The 18,910-nt window shown below is 40.4% G+C and overlaps 1 protein-coding gene across 1 annotated transcript in view; it reads right to left on the reverse strand.

Moving 5' to 3' along the window:
• Nucleotides 1-18,910, reverse strand: part of srcin1b (SRC kinase signaling inhibitor 1b) — a 98,324-nt gene that overhangs the window by 38,022 nt on the left and 41,392 nt on the right. The window contains exon 3 of the mRNA XM_029455484.1: nt 10,064-10,090. Coding sequence (XP_029311344.1) covers nt 10,064-10,090 — 27 coding nt within the window. The remainder of the gene's footprint in view (nt 1-10,063; nt 10,091-18,910) is intronic.

Here is an 18,910-nt window from a genome sequence, read left to right on the forward strand (position 1 = left end):
CAGCCCTCTGCCTGGACTTTCTTATGTTTGCTTTGTTCGGGACGTTTCTTTGGGGTCCACCTCTATGAAAACGTAGCGAGCAGGTGCCAGATCGTAAGCATGCAACCAAAAGGACAAAGCGCTGGAAAAACCCCACTAATATAGCAACGGCAAGCGGACAAAGCTCGTTTCACCCGCTGGCGAGCACTGTAACCGCGGTCATGGGGCGTGCACTTCTGGTGTCGCTGAGCTAACTTTGTTTACAAACTGCAACTGACAAATCCTACTCAGTAATACCACAGTGTAAAAATACTCTGTTACAAGTACAAATCCTGCATAAAAAAAATTAACATAAGTAAAATTACAAAAGTTTAATCAAAATATACTTAAAGTACCAAAAGGAAAAGTTTCTTCCATTATAGTATATTACTGCATTATAATTAGTAATGCATTAATGTGTTTTTGTTGCAGCTGGTAAGCTATTTTTAACTACTTTATATCCTGCTGGGCATCTTAAGCTATACATCATCATTTATAAATTTAATAATATAGTGTATTGTATTAGTCTAAATCTGCAAAGCAGCTAAAGTAAAACAACACTCATGTCATCTCATAGCATCTTCTTTTTCCGTGATTCATGGAGGCAGTGTAGGAGATATTGATCTTGTGCATTTGTTTGGACTACTGTCTGTAGAGCAAATTGCCTCAGGGACATTACAGTTTTTGAATCTGAAACATCAAATGTGGAGTAAAAAATTACAATATTTCCCTCTGAAATGTAGTAGAGTAGACATATAAAGTAGCAGGAAATGGAAATCCTAAGTTTTAATGGTCGCACACATGTACACAGCACAGCACACACAGTGAGGAAAATAATAAGTGAAGTATAGGTATCTCAAAATTGCACTTAAGTTACTTGAGTAAATATACTTTACTATACTATACTAGTTACTTTCCACTGCTGCCCCTGTGAGCCACACAGTTATCCAAGTCTACAGTGTAAATACGGCGATCATGTCAGTTTCGTCTCTATATCTATATTCAGATGTTTAGCTGACACTGAATGATGATTGTCTTTCACATAAAATCTAGTGGGAACTTTTCATCCTGTTATGGCTTTTCACTAAGTTCTGCCTTATTAATGTGCAGCCCGCTACGCAAACCTTGCAGTCTTTGCAGATGGCAGTGAAGTGTCAATAAATGATTCTGGCCACGTGCCTCAGCACAGTGCCAGTCGACAAGCCAGCCGGAGCAGTGGTCGGACTCCTAAGCCTTTTAACGGTGGAAAACACTCCCGCTATTCTGCATGTCAGATTGGGGAATAGCGATTTTCCACCGAGCATCATATCAACAGCCAAACAGCACGAGGGCAACAAAAGCGGCTGTCTGAATGGGTTAGAGTTGAGCTAGCTCACTGGGACACATATGGCAGGGGTAGTCTGAGGATGGTTCTCTGTATAAAAAACACTCCGGTCACATTCTGTATGTGAGACATGCGAGACACAGATGAGCAACTTGCAAAGCATCCAGGCTCCCTGAAGGGGCACACATCCTCTAAAAAGTTTTTTTGTGAATGTTTGCAGACGACTATTTGTTATTCACCTAACTTGTTTAAGACGGCCGAGTAAAGGATCACATTGGTAATTGTAAAATATATATTTTTACAGTGAAGTTTTGAAAGTTAGTGAAAAGTCATGATCCAAACACACATGATGCAAACACACATGATCCAAACACACATGATGCAAACACACATGATGCAAACACACATGATGCAAACACACATGATCCAAACACACATGATGCAAACACACATGATCCAAACACACATGATGCAAACATACATGATGCAAACACACATGATCCAAACACACATGATCCAAACACAAATGATGCAAACACACATGATGCAAACATACATGATGCAAACACACATGATGCAAACATACATGATCCAAACATACATGATGCAAACATACATGATCCAAACACACATGATGCAAACACACATGATGCAAACATACATGATGCAAACACACATGATGCAAACATACATGATCCAAACATACATGATGCAAACATACATGATCCAAACATACATGATCCAAACACACATGATGCAAACATACATGATGCAAACATACATGATCCAAACACACATGATGCAAACATACATGATCCAAACACACATGATGCAAACACACATGATGCAAACATACATGATCCAAACATACATGATGCAAACATACATGATCCAAACATACATGATGCAAACATACATGATCCAAACACACATGATGCAAACATACATGATGCAAACATACATGATCCAAACACACATGATGCAAACATACATGATCCAAACACACATGATGCAAACACACATGATGCAAACACACATGATCCAAACACACATGATGCAAACACACATGATGCAAACACACATGATCCAAACACACATGATGCAAACACACATGATCCAAACACACATGATGCAAACATACATGATGCAAACACACATGATCCAAACACACATGATCCAAACACACATGATGCAAACACATGATGCAAACATACATGATGCAAACACACATGATGCAAACATACATGATCCAAACATACATGATGCAAACATACATGATCCAAACACACATGATGCAAACATACATGATCCAAACATACATGATCCAAACACACATGATGCAAACATACATGATGCAAACATACATGATCCAAACATACATGATGCAAACATACATGATCCAAACACACATGATGCAAACACACATGATGCAAACACACATGATCCAAACACACATGATGCAAACATACATGATCCAAACACACATGATGCAAACACACATGATGCAAACATACATGATGCAAACACACATGATGCAAACACACATGATGCAAACACACATGATGCAAACATACATGATCCAAACACACATGATGCAAACACACATGATGCAAACACACATGATGCAAACATACATGATGCAAACACACATGATGCGAACATACATGATGCAAACACACATGATGCGAACATACATGATGCAAACACACATGATGCAAACATACATGATGCAAACACACATGATGCGAACATACATGATGCAAACACACATGATGCAAACATACATGATCCAAACATACATGATGCAAACACACATGATCCAAACACACAAGGATTAATCTGTCAGTTGATACCAAAAATAATTAGTATTATTGTATGATCCACAAACATACCGCTTTGCCTTCACTGCAGTGAAGAAATTTGCATTTGGTATATTTTTTGGTATGTTGTTTACAGTGAGCATTCATTTTTGTTACCAACTGTAATCTAAAGGGTAAGGCTGGAAATATTCAGTATGTTGGTCGTCGTCAACAAATCATCTCACAAAAAGACCAAAACCAGTATGTAGTCTGGCTCTTTTCAGTTTACCTAGCCTGCCTGTGGCACTGGTTCCTACTGGAGACGTATATCTTTAAAAACGTCCTCTTTGCACATGAAAAGACAACTCGTTGTAAAGGGATACACAGCTAAAGGGACAAAGGTCTGGTCATAATGTCTGGTTAAAATCATTCCCTCTAAGCACAATTAGAATTTTATTAAAATAGGCTGAATTAAATTCAGTGTTTCAGGAATATGCTGAAACTGGCATCCGAACCATTATTGGTCATTTTTGCCAAGAAATTACCAGCAAATCGGCACCAGCCCCAGCTGCTGTGATGACACAAGCGTGCTAACAAGATGCCATTCTGTCAGCTTTATGTCTACTTATGGACTTATTTTATTTGGAATATAATGTATAAACAAAAGAAGCCTGCTTTTCCATAAAAAACTATTAGAATCCTACATGCATTGAAAATGTTCTTTATATAGACTGCATATCAATTGTTTTTAAACTCAATAAACAGATTTTCTCCCATTTGTCCAGGACATTGATATCTTCCAGGACACGACACACAATGAAAACCCTGGTCGTACCCTTATTACTTACATTTTCCCAACTCAAAAAGTGAGGAAAATGGGTAATATGTATGGTAATGAGGTATAGTACTATGTTTGGTATGTTATTATACGGAAGAATATTCGACGAAGCAATTATATTTCTTTTAAATTAACAATTTCCTCGGCTTTGTTTATATAGCTACTTTAACAAGCAGAAGAAAAATAGGTTCATAATAAATTTCCGCCAAAATGAAGATGGCTGATGAATAACTGGAATACTGGAGACCGCTTCAATAGGATCCCCTTTCCCTGTCTTAATTCCACAGTGTGGTACGTTCCTCACAAATTCGACACTGAGGCGAATAGAGAAGACAATGGGCTGTGATTACTTTGGCCACTCCAGACAGAAAGACAAGAGCACAAGAGAAGCAAAATGGAGCATTAATATGTGTATAAGTGAAGCTGGGTGCAATGAAAAGGAGAGAATTATGCAGCACTCTGCTCCATTGTGTTTCTGACAGTGTCAGTGGCAGCAGCAGTTGCAGAATCCATGTTCACTCTTAATATGGACACACTGTCGATCCCCTCTGTTTGAACATCCATATCCACAGCTACCATGACCACAAGTCCATGAACATGTGTGTGCTCGTATTTAATGTAACATAATTGTTTGCTAATGTATGATGTGTATTTTGCAGTGGGTCTATCTCCCATGCTTGTGAGTGCACTTAGTGAGCTGGCAAATCAATGAAACATCAAAGGGGAGCAGTGGGGGACTATTAAACACATACACACCCTCACACACACACACGAGCACAGCAGTGTACTGCTGCAGGGGTTTCTCTTGCATCAGAAGAGGAGACGAGCCACCGCCGACTCCCCGAGAGGAAGGGGAGCGATAACAAATCCTGTATGAGCTGCCGACCAGCAACACATATGGGAAGATTGGAGAAAAAAAAGCCAGCATGTGTGTTCAGTCACGAGCTAAACAGACGAGGGAAATGTACCGAGCGAGCTGCTGCTGTACATGACGAAGACGAACACAAGGCGCCAACAGTATGGAGCGTTTATGCAAGTGATGTGGTCAAATCATAATGAACATTATAATTAAAAAGAAGGCTATTAGCATTGTTAACACAGCTGGCATCAGTAGTGTCAGGTGTCATTCTATATTTGTCTTTACCAAAAACAACAACGTGTTGGTCCATCTCTCAATACATTCCAACTTGCTACAGTTTCAGTATTCTTAAAAAGCTTGGTTATTTCCCAAAACAGCTGGTTAGTCACTAGTGTTTATCAAACGTTCCTCAAACAGGAGTAAATAGTGCATTTGTTGGGGACTATTTTCAGCCGCGGATTAACACACACACACACACACACACACACACACACATTTTGCTTTTTAAATCACTTTTGAAAGCCTATTCAAATACGAAACCTTTTCAAAATGATTTTGTGCTTTGGTGAGCAAGCAAGTCTATGCATGTGTCACAACAACACGTGTCAATCCCGACCCAATAATCCGTACATCCTGCCCCCATCGGTACAACCAAAGATGTTGTATAAGTAAAGATAGAACATTACAATTGGCGCCAATGGTATGAAATGGTATACACTTCCTGTGTCCTAAATGTTCCTGGTCTAATGTATTTATATGTTATTTAGCTAACATTAGATATTTACACAACTAACAAACATGTTGAGCATTACAAATATTAGTTAGCCAGTCGCGAACGTTAGTTTACATCTTTCACACAGTTTGACTAATGTTAATGCTATGTGGCCTGTGAAAAATGGTCCAATATTTACTTCGGTTTTATTCTGTGTTCATGTTCTCAAATTTCTCCCATTAGAGTTAATAGACTTTGACCTGCTGCTAGTCTCCTAAAGGTGCTGTGGCTAAACCCATGTGACACAGATACAGCAAATTGACTCTCAGTGCGGCGACTCTTTTGGAAAACGTCTCTGGCACATGTGCAACTCTCAACAGAGGTGAGAAAGAAGCGAGAAGGCTCACTCCTTAGCTACTTCCATTAGCTTTGATCCCCTAGCAAAACATAACTTAGTACTTGGTGGAGAAACCCTTGTTGGCCAGCACAAAGGTCAGATGTTTCTTGTAGTTGGGCACCAGGTTTGCGCACATCTCAGGAGAGATTTTGGTCCACTCCTCTTTACAGATCCTCTCTAAATCCTTCAGGTTTCGAGGCTGATGTTTGGCAACTCGAAGCTTCAGCTCCCTCCACAGATTTTCTATGGGATTAAGGTCCGGAGACTGACTAGGCAAACTCCATCACCTTAATGTGCTTCTTCTTTAGCCACTCCTTTGTTCCTTGGCCGTATGTTTTGGGTCATTGTCGTGCTGGAAGACCCATCCATGACCTATTTTCAGTGTCCTGGCTGTGGGAAGGAGGTTATCAGCCATCGATACATGGCCCCGTCCATCCTCCACTCGATATGTTGAAGTCGTCCTGTCCCCTTAGCAGACAAACATCCCCGAAGCATAATGTTTCCACCTCCATGCTTGACAGTGGGGATGGTGTTCTTGGGGTTATAGTCAGCATTTCTTTCCCTCCAAACACGGCATGTCGAGTTGATGCAAAAGATCTCAATTTTGGTCTCATCTGACCACATCACCTTCTCCCAAGCCTTCTCTGCATCATTCAGATGTTCATTGGAAACTTCAAACGGGCCTGTACATGCGCCTTCTTGAGCAGGGGACCTTGTGGGCGCTGCAGGATTTTAATCCATTACAGCGTAGTGTGTTACCAATAGTTTTCTTGGTGACTGTGGTCCCAGCTGCCCTGAGATCATTGACAAGTTCCTCCCGTGTAGTTCTTGGCTGATCCCTCACCGTTCTCATGATCATTGATACCCCACAAGAAGAGATCTTGCATGGAGCCCCAGACCGATTGTGATTTATGGTCATTTTGTGTTTCTTCCATTTTCGAATAATCGCACCAACAGTTGTCTCCTTCTCATCAAGCTCTCATCAAGGGGATCAAATACTTATTTCCCACCATTAAATGCAAATCAATTTATATCTTTTATATGATAAGTTTCTGGATTTTCTTTTTGATATTCTGTCTCTCACTGTTAAAATACACCTACTATTACATTTATAGACTGTTCAATTCTTTGTAAGTGGGCAAACTTATAAAATCGGCAAGGGATTAAATACTTATTTCCTTCACTGTATATATATATATTGTAGCTTTAACTCACTGGTGTCGGATCAGTACTCAGTATATGCCGATACACAACTTCAGGTATCCAAAATGATATAGGAACATCTTTATTTGTGTTATTTAATGTTATGCTTGTTTGCATTTGTGATGCACTTTGTAACCTTGTCCCATGTAACCACTAAGAGAGGTGCTACGTATATGAACTACATTGTGTGTTCATGATGTGTTTTCAGTAGTTTTTGGATAACATCTTCGTCTGTGCCATAGCACTCCAGATGAAGAAGATCTATCAGCCTTTGATACACACAAAATACTTGTTGGGAGATCATTTCACTGTTGGTTTTGGTCTCTTCATGGGATTTGTTTGCAATAATAAAAATACAGAATATCAGGTTTATCCTTGAATATTGTAAGAGTTCACACTGTAAAATAGCTATTAAACATTTATGTTTCATTTCATTCTAAAGGAACAGCTTTTCTTTTGTTCCATTTCAGATAATCCTTCAGCAGTGAGAATATTCGCTGGATCAGCAATAGGTATGCAAAGAGCCTTTTAGAATATCAAGTAATTTTATGTTTAAGATGCTGTAAGCTGCAGTAACTGCTTAGGTTAGCATATGCATAAGAGTACAATCTCCCACAGGCTACATTAAAGTAAGAGGTCAAAAGGCTCTGTTCAATGAGCATAATGTATTCAAGTCTGAGGTGGAACTAATAATGCATTACTGTAAAGCCTTGCATTAGTTTGTCAAGAGAGATGGAAACACTGACATTTCAATTTTTGGTCGAAATCACAGGCATGTTTTGTTTACTTGTCTAAACCAGTTACAATGTTACTTCTACCCCAATAGATGAATGGAACATTATTTCATCACTTTTTCTTAAAAACTTCTCCAGCAGTATGTCTTTCCAAAAACAGTGTCTAAATTATTCCTGATAATCCACAAAACATATTGTCAACCATTTCTGTGGGGACTATTTATTCGACAGAAAGTATTCCCCATTGCAGAAGAACCTGGGTGTATTAATCCAAACCTTTCTGCGTGGTTCATACCACTAATGGTAAGTATTTCTTTTTTTGTAATTTGGGTGAACTGTCCGTTTAAACATAATCACATGAGCTTATTATACTTTAACCACATGGAAAAACCTATGTTTGTTGTAACTGGTAGGATTAAATTCTCACGTTTATTAAGTTTCCCCTGAATGATTCCACTTTACCAGCATTTTGGGCTATGTTCATAAATTCACACTTCTGGTCCATACAAGCTTAGTGTGACTCCTCTATATCTTCTCTTTGCATTATTATTTCCCGTTACCGGGAGTCAAGTTCCTCAGTTTGGAAACTTGAAACCAGTTGGTAGTGCTTCAGCTGCAGCTACAAACTAATAAGAGCGATAGCATGAAGCTGGCAGCGACTGATGACCACTAATGGCTCCATTTTCAGATCAACTTGTGCATTTCACACTATTTACATCCCAGCCTTGCCAGTGCTTGGTAAAAAATCCTGACTCCAACTGAACATGAGGTTTCATTTTGATGGTAACAGTCTATGTGGGCACACTTTCAGAGGCAACCGAGTGGTTCAAACTAAATCCTGGAGGCAAACCATGTGTTTGTAAAAGCGTGGGTTAAAATCTGACTCATGGAGACAACTAATCCCATCTCTCATATTTTCTGTCACTAGGTAAACGCTGTAATACAGTACCCATTACATTAATATTACCTTAAGAAATAAGAGCCCATGAATAATCTTTCACCACACAGCACTTTCACAGCTGTCTCCATTTCTACACTTGGGACTGCTCAGAAGCTCTCTTCCAGCTAATCAAATAATAACCCAGGTGTAAAAGCCCCCGAGGCACGGAAGCAGTCAAACTTGCAAGTGAGGCACATTAAGTGCACCTTCACACCTACAGTACAGTGGGCTGAATTGTAATAAATAAATAAATAAATGTGCATGCTGCACAGCAAGTACATGCAGCATTTTGGGCCACAAATCAATGACAACAAAAAGTCATCCTGAGGGGGACATAAATGTGCGCGGCATATTTCATGGAAATGAATCCAGTAGATGTTGAGAAATTTAATTCCAAATCTCAACCTCATGGTGGCGCGAGAGGAAACGTCCGATTATCCTCTGGGGAACATGAATGTCTGTACAAAATGTTGTGCCAATCAATCAAGTAGATTTTGAGATATTTCACAGGATAAGTGAAAACTTTGACCCGCTGGTGGTGCTAGATGAAAGACAAGAAGTTACCAAAGTCATTTGGCTTCTACCTCTGGGGACCAAGAATGTATATACAAAATGTAATGGTATTCCAATCCAATAAATGTTGAGATATTTTAGTCTGGACGAAAGTCTTTTAGCTTAAGAGTTGCTATTGTCTGGTCCTGACAGAGGAAAGGGACGTGCCCATTCTTAATCCCACCTACAACGCTCTGATTGGCTTAGTGTTTTTTACAACAGGAGTCAAAGAGCACGACACCAGACCTATTTGAATCAGTGTAACCATCACAGGTGTGGGCCGCCATCCACATGTCTGGAAACTGTAGCGCCTTTATAGACAGAACATTTTACAAGCAGAAGCACAAAGCTTAATTCTAGCTAGCTGCTATTTGGCTAAACTAGATCAAACATCACACAGAAGGACAGAAATATGCATTGCTCAATTCAAACACAGAACTTATGAGCCACTCATCGATCTCCATTTCAAGTCAAGAATTCTGTCAACTTGAGACAGAAATGGCAAAGCATGCAGGACAACAGAGAGTTAAAAACAAAAGTGTGTGCCAACATGTGACCCATACTGAATGTGGCGGAGAAAAGGCAAGCGGGCATGCAAAGACACAATGAGAAGTTATCCTATTAGAGACAAATCCACACAGAGGGGACAGATTTACACTGAAACACAAACACAATATTGGCACTGACCTTGAAGCTCCAGTAGTTTGGTTGTTGCTAGGGGGGGGAGAAGAAAAACAAAGAGCAAAGGAGACAGAAAAGGGACAGGGAGGGGGAAAGGATAGAGTGTGAGACATTTTCTCATGTGTTAAGCTGTAAAACACCAACACTACAAAAGATCAACGGCTGGGTAGAGCCAGAACTGAGAGAAAATGCTTTGTCACTCAGTTCCCATGGGAAGATATGCACGTGATACCACAAAGTGTGACTAAAAAGGTTAATTGGTACATTAGTTCTATGCAGCAAGTGCAGTATGTAGCGAAGCAAACAAACCAATAAATGATCCCATTTTTGTTATACATTAGGCTTGGTGAGAAAATGATGGGCTAATTATTGTGATGATAGCCAGATTAACTTGCGTTGTCCTTCATTGCCATCATAATAGGACTTTAATTGCTTGTAATTGCTTCTCAGCAATTAATCAAATGTTTACAGTGACTTCACACACACTAATGATGTAGCTCCTAAATTCTCGCCCCTCGCTCTCCCGAGATGCAGATTTGTGGCGTGGACCCAGGAACAAGGATTAAAGCAATGCACACCCTGGATTAAGAAACTGCCGTTTTCACTTTGTCTGAGAGGAAGCCAACATTCAGGTCAACGTTCTTCGGATTCTTTACAACACAGCGGCTGAGGCTGCATGTGTGCTCATCCGAGATGCATGCATGCATGATGCATGACAATTAATATGTTCATCCACTAATGTACACTTTGTGGCCAAAAGTATGTGGGAAGCCTATCCAACCTATCACAGGTAAGCATAAACTTTGGACAATCTCTGCCATCTTTCTGCTCTAATTCCTAGGTTGAATACATTAAAGGATGAGGACAATATTCTATAAATCCCATGAAAATACAGCTCTCAGCCCCATGTTCCATTGTTCCAGCTGAAGATATAACTCTTTTAAAACTAGACACAACTATAAAGTTTGATAAAAAGTGTGTGTGTGTTCATGGTAATGAAGGAACATGTCAGACAGTGTAACAGTGTGGTTCATTGGTGTGTTTGTAATAGTTATTGGGCATCAATGAAGCTCTATGGCACAGGGGAAGAAGCTATATCAGGCTTTGATACACACAACACTTGTTAGTAGATACATTCACTGTTTGTTTTGGTCTTTTCACTGGATTTGTCGACAATAAGAAAAATATAGAATATCACCAGACTTGTTTTCCTACAAAGAGTAGCAAGAGCAGTGTTGATATGTGAATCATGCAGTGGAAAGCTGATCAGCCCCCATTGAGACGATGATAACCCCTTTTCTGTTTTCACCAGAGCGATTTTACACCAATCTTTGGGCTTACTGATCTACATCAATTATCAGTCATCTACTCATAAGTTATTGTGTTGTGAATGTACCCTTCAGGGCATCCTGAAGCCATTTAGCCATTGGTTTCCAGAAACTATCTATAATTGACTGTGCTAGCTGTCCAAATGTTAGGGGAGAGTAATGCTTATAATTGGTAAATGAGAAAGAATCTTAATGCTTCTGCATACAGTGCAATCATAGTTTGGACCACATAAACACTTTTGGTAATGACCGGTATGCCACTCAAGATTCTTTCATTTTCACCTGAAGAAAATCATTACTGTGTAAAGCCTAACAGGGCAACACTATTTCCTGAACAATTTCCACTCCTAATCTTTGACTGGTGAGTGTTGAAGGTGTTGAATGAGAAAACGGATATAACTACAAGGTCTTTGCATTCTTCAATTCAGACTCTTTCTGGAGGCATAACAAGAGCGAGAAAACAAGGTATAAAAGAGACAACGGATGGTTGTACTCTCAGAGACGTGACCTTGTTTGGCTGTTTCATACTCTACAATAACTCTGATCTCAGATATTTAACTACGTTTAGTTTTCTCTGCCACAGAGTTCATGTTTTTAGTCCAATTTGTTTATTTAGCAGAACATGTCAAAAACCTGTGAACAGTTTAATGTTTTAACCGTTTTCTGGACGACTGAACTGTATGAATAGGTGCTAGAAAAGCACTAGATAAAAGCAGACCATTGTTGGACTCCTTTCCTTTTGTAAAGGATAGTCCAGTGTACACTATACTAAATGAGATAAGAAAGGATGCATTGAAGGCACCTTTCCTTAGCATTTAGAGAATTTAACCAGCTCTTATCATGGCTGGCATTTAGATACGTTTGGGTCATTTCACTCAGTTAAGAACCTTCCTCAGCAAAAAAGACTATTTGCCTTCAAGTCTACAGCAACTCTTGCAAGTATATTGTTTACCATGTGATGTTCACCATCTTTGTTTATCTGAGCTAAGCTAATAAGCACTAAACAAAGTACACCTGAGGCTGATGGGAATGACAGTATATCTGTAAATTATTTAGTCAAACATGTTGGAAAATTGGAAGTTTTGACCTGCTAGATACAAAAGGTCACCGAAGCTATTACAATTCATCCTGAGGGGAACGTGTATGTACCAGATTTGATGGCAATAGTTGTAGAGATATACGACTTTGGCAAAAGTGGGAGCAGTCGACTTCTGCTAGCAAGGCTAGAAAATCTTTATACCATTAAAACAACACACTTTGGATTTGGGATCTCTGATTGTTCCAACAGTTTGAAGCAATCATAGATTCAGGTCAGTTTAGTCATCAGCTTTAATTAAAGTCAAGGTCTGAATATAATATATAGTAATGAAAACTGACACCTGCATTAACTTACTGATTCTGTAGTTAAAGGCTCATTATCAGCAGCTGTTAACACTCATTACTGCAGGTCCAATAATAACTTCATGATCTAGTTCCAGAGGCTTGGTATCGACTAATAACAGTCTGTATTTATTCAAGTTCTCTGCCTGAAGAGAGGAGGCAACAGTAATCTTAAAACCCATCAATTAATCGCGCTTGATGGCACAGACTTAGCTTGTGGGCGAGGATGGGATGTTTGGATCTGGCTGCTCGCCAAGATGTCTGCTTCTATACACATTATTGTTTGACTCCAAAAAATGCCTTTCAATGTACTGTAGGTATGAGCAGAACTTGCGAGCTGTTGATTGCTGTGTATTGTTGCTTGACAACCGACGTCTCTCTTTAGTATTTGGATGAACGCAGGAGTCATTGAGTCAACAGTAATGGAATGATGTACTGTATAGACCTCATCACAGCCAATTTGACTTGTAGCCAAGTCTGATCTCACATTTGGCACATAATTAACTAGATTTACCACCTCGTGGTTTTATGCCTCCACCACCAGTCAATTTGCAGTTTACATCCATGTCTATCCATAATGTCATCACTTCATTATTGTATCCAACATATATGGACAAAAGGATGTTTTGTGAGGTGACAGTAACCTTGACCTTTGTCCACCAAATTCCCTCAAGGCGTTCCTGAGATATTGCGTTCACGAGAATGGAACGGACATGGGGTCATAGTGACCTTTGACTAAATTCTATTCTGTTCATCTTTGAGTCCAAGTGGACGTTTGTACCAAATTTGAAGAAATGGGCGATCCTGAGATATCGTGTTCACGAGAATTGGACTTATGGACGGACAGACAACCAGAAAACATAATGCCTCCGGCCTTGGCTGTCGCCGGCACTGAGGTTTTGACAGACGAGTGAAAGAAGTTTAAGTTCTCCAACTTTGTTTGGTGTGGGGGACGATTACAGAGGTGCAACTACATTATTACAAAGAAACGTCTGACCCTGACTCATCACATATACAAAGGATGATTCAACTTTCTATGGAAACCTTCAGCCAAACGTCACAGTTCCTCAAAACTTATATATGCACAACAAAAGCATTTATCATATGAAACTCTAAACGTTGAAAGACGACCCCCATCCTATCTGTTCCATCGTAATCACGACTCAGCATTCAAACATGTACACAGGGGATTGTGTTTATTGTTAATGTCAGGAATCATCCCTGTGACACTAACGTCCACTGGTTGCCATGTGGAACACATACGTTTAAAAATAACTGTCACAACAAACTATTAACAACAATTTTACTGTCACTGCATTAATTCAAGTACTGATTTGCACTTTGACTAACTTAATGTGACTTCAAATTATAAAGCACATGCAACTTAATATGGTCCGTGAGTCGCACCACATATGCTGTGAGAGCTTTGGAAAAAACTAATTCCCTTAATAATTAAACTAAGGTGTAAACTTAATTCATGTTTGAGCAGCTGTTCAGGGAGCTGCCTGGATCACAAATATTGTCTCCCCTCAGTCTCAGTTGCAACTTTTGAAATCCATCTCACTTGATGTTGAAAATGGAGTTGAAATATACAAGAAAAGAGTGTTTGTGAAAGAAAGAACAAGCCTGTGGGCTGCTCTGACCCAGATTTCAGCGCTTCGTGTAGTTTGTAGGCCTCAATCCAAACTCGCTGACCAAAACAGAAAGAAATCATACCTGATCTGATGCCACCTAGCCCATTTCAGAAAACATTAAAGGTCTACATTCAGCTTCCCAAATGATATTTTTCAGCCTTTCTGTCCATAAATGACTTATTACTACATCAGCAAATAATATTTTGTAAAGTAACTTTCATTTAGTGAATCTATTGGACTAAAGACCACATGTCATGCAGCACATGCATTATATCAGCCATTACAAAAGGTGGAGTCAGCGATTCTAATCCAATACACTTTTTGTCAAATTCAGCGGAAAATCTCCTCATGGTCTACTAGCTGGTGGAACGAGCAAAGCTCCACTATTCCAGCCAATCGGAAATCAAATGCTATAGCTGTATAAAGAGAAGGGCAGTCGGAGCAAGAGGGACGGTTAATCTGGAGGGGGGGTATTTGGTGTTTGCGCTGAGTTTAAATATCAACAAGAGATCACGTGTAAACATTATCATAGTGTACAACTCACCACGTCTATGTTTCTCTGCTCTCGTCTGCCCAAATGGATAAATAAGCATAAGATAGATTTACTTAGAGTTTAAAGTGGAAGTGGCAGTGGAAGCAAGTAGCCAGCTGAGGTGGAGCGGGGCATGTAATTAAGAATCGTTAGACCTTATTTATCCTTTTTTTGACACTTTCACTGTAAGGTTTTCAAAAAATGCCACAACGATGGTTAATGCATTGTGTTTTAGGAGAAACATAAATGCACTCTTCAACAACCCTTCCTTTGACAACATCGCCGGCTGTAGAGTGTGTTTGCAACGCGTCTTAGAGATGACACTGTTGTAAAAAGCGCAACGTAAATAAAGATTATTCATTAAGCCCATAAACTTGTGTGGCGTATATGGGAAAGGCAGCGCTTTTTTTTAATGCTTACTGCGCAATCGTCAAATTGCTGCCACTGGTGTTTTTCGAGGTCTAATGAGTCATTTCTCCGTCATCAATGCAATTCTTAATGAGTTTTGTAATCCATTAATATTTGTCAAACACTGTAGATGAACTCCCCGCTCTCTACGCAGGACACAGCTGAGCGCACACATTCATATCGAGCCTGTGGGGGCGGGCCTGGTAGACAGATAGGTACGTTTCCATCATCGTGCTTCGTACTGTATGTGGTCGTGAAATGTGCACGCATAGCAACTTGTTAATCAAAACTATGTTATTATAATCAAAAATGATCAAGATAAAGGAACCGGTGCTGAAGGAAAGCTTTGTGAATCATTTGCCTGCTTGTAATCAAACACTTGCAATTAATAAAAGCATTACATTAATTTCTCACCTCTTTGCTTTGTGCCTTATCATTAATAATAATAATGCTGTCACGGATCATTTCTCAAGACAGAGCTAACAATCTGTGTAACCTCCAGCTGACTTCATGTTTCTAACTTTGAAGAACCTTCATGTGGTGGCTTCATAATTACAACTAGGAAATGGGCATTAATATCATCACCCTCCTCACAGAATCATTGTGACAAACAGCTGATGATTGTGAAGTCAAGCACCCGTTATAATCCCCAACATATCTTGCTATTCACACAGAGCTGTAGCAGTCTAATCACCCACTCGCCTGCTTAATTCACCTTAAATTGGAAATGGCTATCTACCGCCAAGTCACTCCACAAATCATTTAATGCACCAACAAGCGGACAATTTTTGGAATATAAAACCTGTCTCATCTAACACAAACAGGCCCCCTATGCACCGTGACTCAGTGATTACTGCCTGCAATATTTCTCAATCACTTGAGCTGAAATCCCAAAGCGCACATATGCACAGAGACGGCCAGCGCTTAGAGACGAGGGGAGAAGGCGAGGGAGAGAGAAAGGAGGAAGAGAGGGATGAGCAGAGAGACATGCATGCCTGACCTGCATGCCAAGAAGCCATCTTTGTACCCACCCTCTTTTTTTTTTTTTTCTCCAGCCCAAACACACACACATGTGCACTCACTCACACACACTTATACTTGTGCTTTCACACACATTTATTTTATGACATGCTTCCACACATTGCATTCACATGCATAGATGAAGACACGTCGCTGCGACACACCTGGTCATCACCTGCCTGCTTTAGGAACACTCCCCTAAACACACACACACAAACACACACACACACACACACGCACACACACACACACACACTTAAGTCACATCAAACAGAAAGGGAGGAGAGGATGAGTTGTGCGCTCATCGGGTCCAACTGTCACTTGTACAACACACACACATGCCACTACACACATTAAGATGCCAACACACACACGCATATACACACACACACACACACACACACACACACACACTCCTGTACTTTTCAGCACTCCGTCATCATTTATGCAGCAACACAAGCGTCACACACAGCCATGGCAGCACCACCAAAATGTCTCAGCTGAGGATGCAAAGACGGGGTTAGTGAGAGTTACCGTTGCTACTTAATGAGCATGTCGGCCGCCTGGCGTATCCTCCAGCTCCACATGCCTCCCTCTTCCTCCTCCCCCCTCTCCATCTTTTTTTTCACTGCGGCTCTGTGTCTTTCCCGCGCCCTGAGGATCGGCCAGAGTCCCCCCTCGCTGGTACCCGTAGTAGCGCCTCAGAGGCAGTTAGCATCTCTTCCTGCTCCTCCTCCTCCCTCCCTCTCTCTTGCTCTCTCACGCTCTCTATCTCTCTCTCTCTCTCTCTCTCTCTCCGTCACACTCTCTCGCCCCTGACATAAACGATAAAAAAAACTCCCTCTTTTCCTCCACTGTCTCTCCCCGTCGCTCGTTCTCTCCCCTGCTGCTCTCGCCTCTCACTTGGTACAGTGTGTGCCTCCTTCCAAAGCCCAGGCATTGCCAGCCATATGATATCACTCAGTTGCCTTATATGGGAAAACGGTGGGTTGCCATGACGACAGCAGACTCCACCTGTTTCTCTATCTCTCCCTCTCTTTCTCTGTGTCAGTCCACCTTTTTCATCAGGAGATAGATGGTGTGCTTTGGGCACAGCACATGAAAAAGCAGAAAGTGGGTGGAGAGGAAGGAGGAGATGAGAGATGATGAGAGCCGACGGAGACGTGACGGACAGAAGCTGACGGAGGTTTGGAAAGAGAGAGCGCACTTAAAGGAATAGCCCGACAATTTTGGGAATATATTTGCTTAGATAAGAAGATCGATATCAATCTTATATCTGTGTGTGAAGTACAGAGCAGGTTTAGCTTGGCTAAGCTTCTAACCTGGAGGCTGGGGGAGCCAGTGAAAGAAATACACGACCAACACCTCTAAAGCTCTTAATTAACACAATATATGTCATTTATCTGACTTGCATGTTAACCGAAATGTAAAAAATAAGTTATATTTGAAGCGTCTATTGAGGTTTTCGATAGAAGCTCAGAATGTCTGGAGTCATATTGTACGTTGAAAAAATGAATGTAGGGATTGGGGTTAGGTTGTATAAATGTACTTTATAGTGCTGTTAGATCGCTGCTGGACCGCCCAGTTAATACAGGTGCGTGCGTCTCTTTTTGTGCAACAAGGGGATGTTTTTGAGAGAACACCAACAAATATTGATCGAATCAGAATATTTTAGTAAATTAAATGTTGTGAATATTGGAAATAGTTACATTTATCTTTCAACAACAAATATTGACTTTTGGAGGTTTGGATCACAAGTCTGAAACAATCCTACACAGCCACCACTGTAATCTAATTCTATAAATAGTATAATACTAATAATATTGCAACTGTGCAGAAATACCGGCTTTAAACAGAATCAGTAGACATGCAATAAAAAATTCTTCTTAAGCATGCAGTCATACATGAGTACAAAAAGAAATAACATAGTATGGGTCGTAAGCAAGAGTAGCACACACAAACAAACTCACACACACACACACACACACACACACACACACACACACACACACACACACACACACACTTGCCCTAGGTTATATATCTTCATGCCATCAGACAAAGAAATAAGCAGGTTAATAAACTACTGTAAGCCAAAAATATCATGCAGCTTAAACAAACCATAAATTGTGTAAACAAGACAGCTCTAAAAGCTGCTGGTAGTTTGCAGGCTAGCTGTTCGTCCTGTCTTTATGCTAAGCTAGGTTAACCCCCTCCTGCCTAGTAGACATGATTTTGACATCAATCTTATAAACTCAATCTCAGACAGAAAGCAAACAAAATGCCGAGCTACTCCTTGAAGCTACACAGAGAGAAAAGCTGCAGCAGGCGGTTCTGCTCAGACCATCTGTGTCAGGTATCACGTCAGAGCATGTGGTGATTGATGGCAGAATGAAAGGGAGAATATAAAGAGAAGATACGGGAGAGGGATTTGATGGAGCGCTGAGTTTAATGTTTCACATTCTGACATGTTCTCCCACTTAAACCCTTTTCTCTATATTCTACAGCTGACTCTTTCAGATAATAACCACTAAAACAGTGGCCATCACTG

This window comes from Cottoperca gobio, chromosome 19 (assembly GCF_900634415.1).
Source record: "Cottoperca gobio chromosome 19, fCotGob3.1, whole genome shotgun sequence".
Lineage (NCBI taxonomy): Eukaryota > Metazoa > Chordata > Actinopteri > Perciformes > Bovichtidae > Cottoperca > Cottoperca gobio.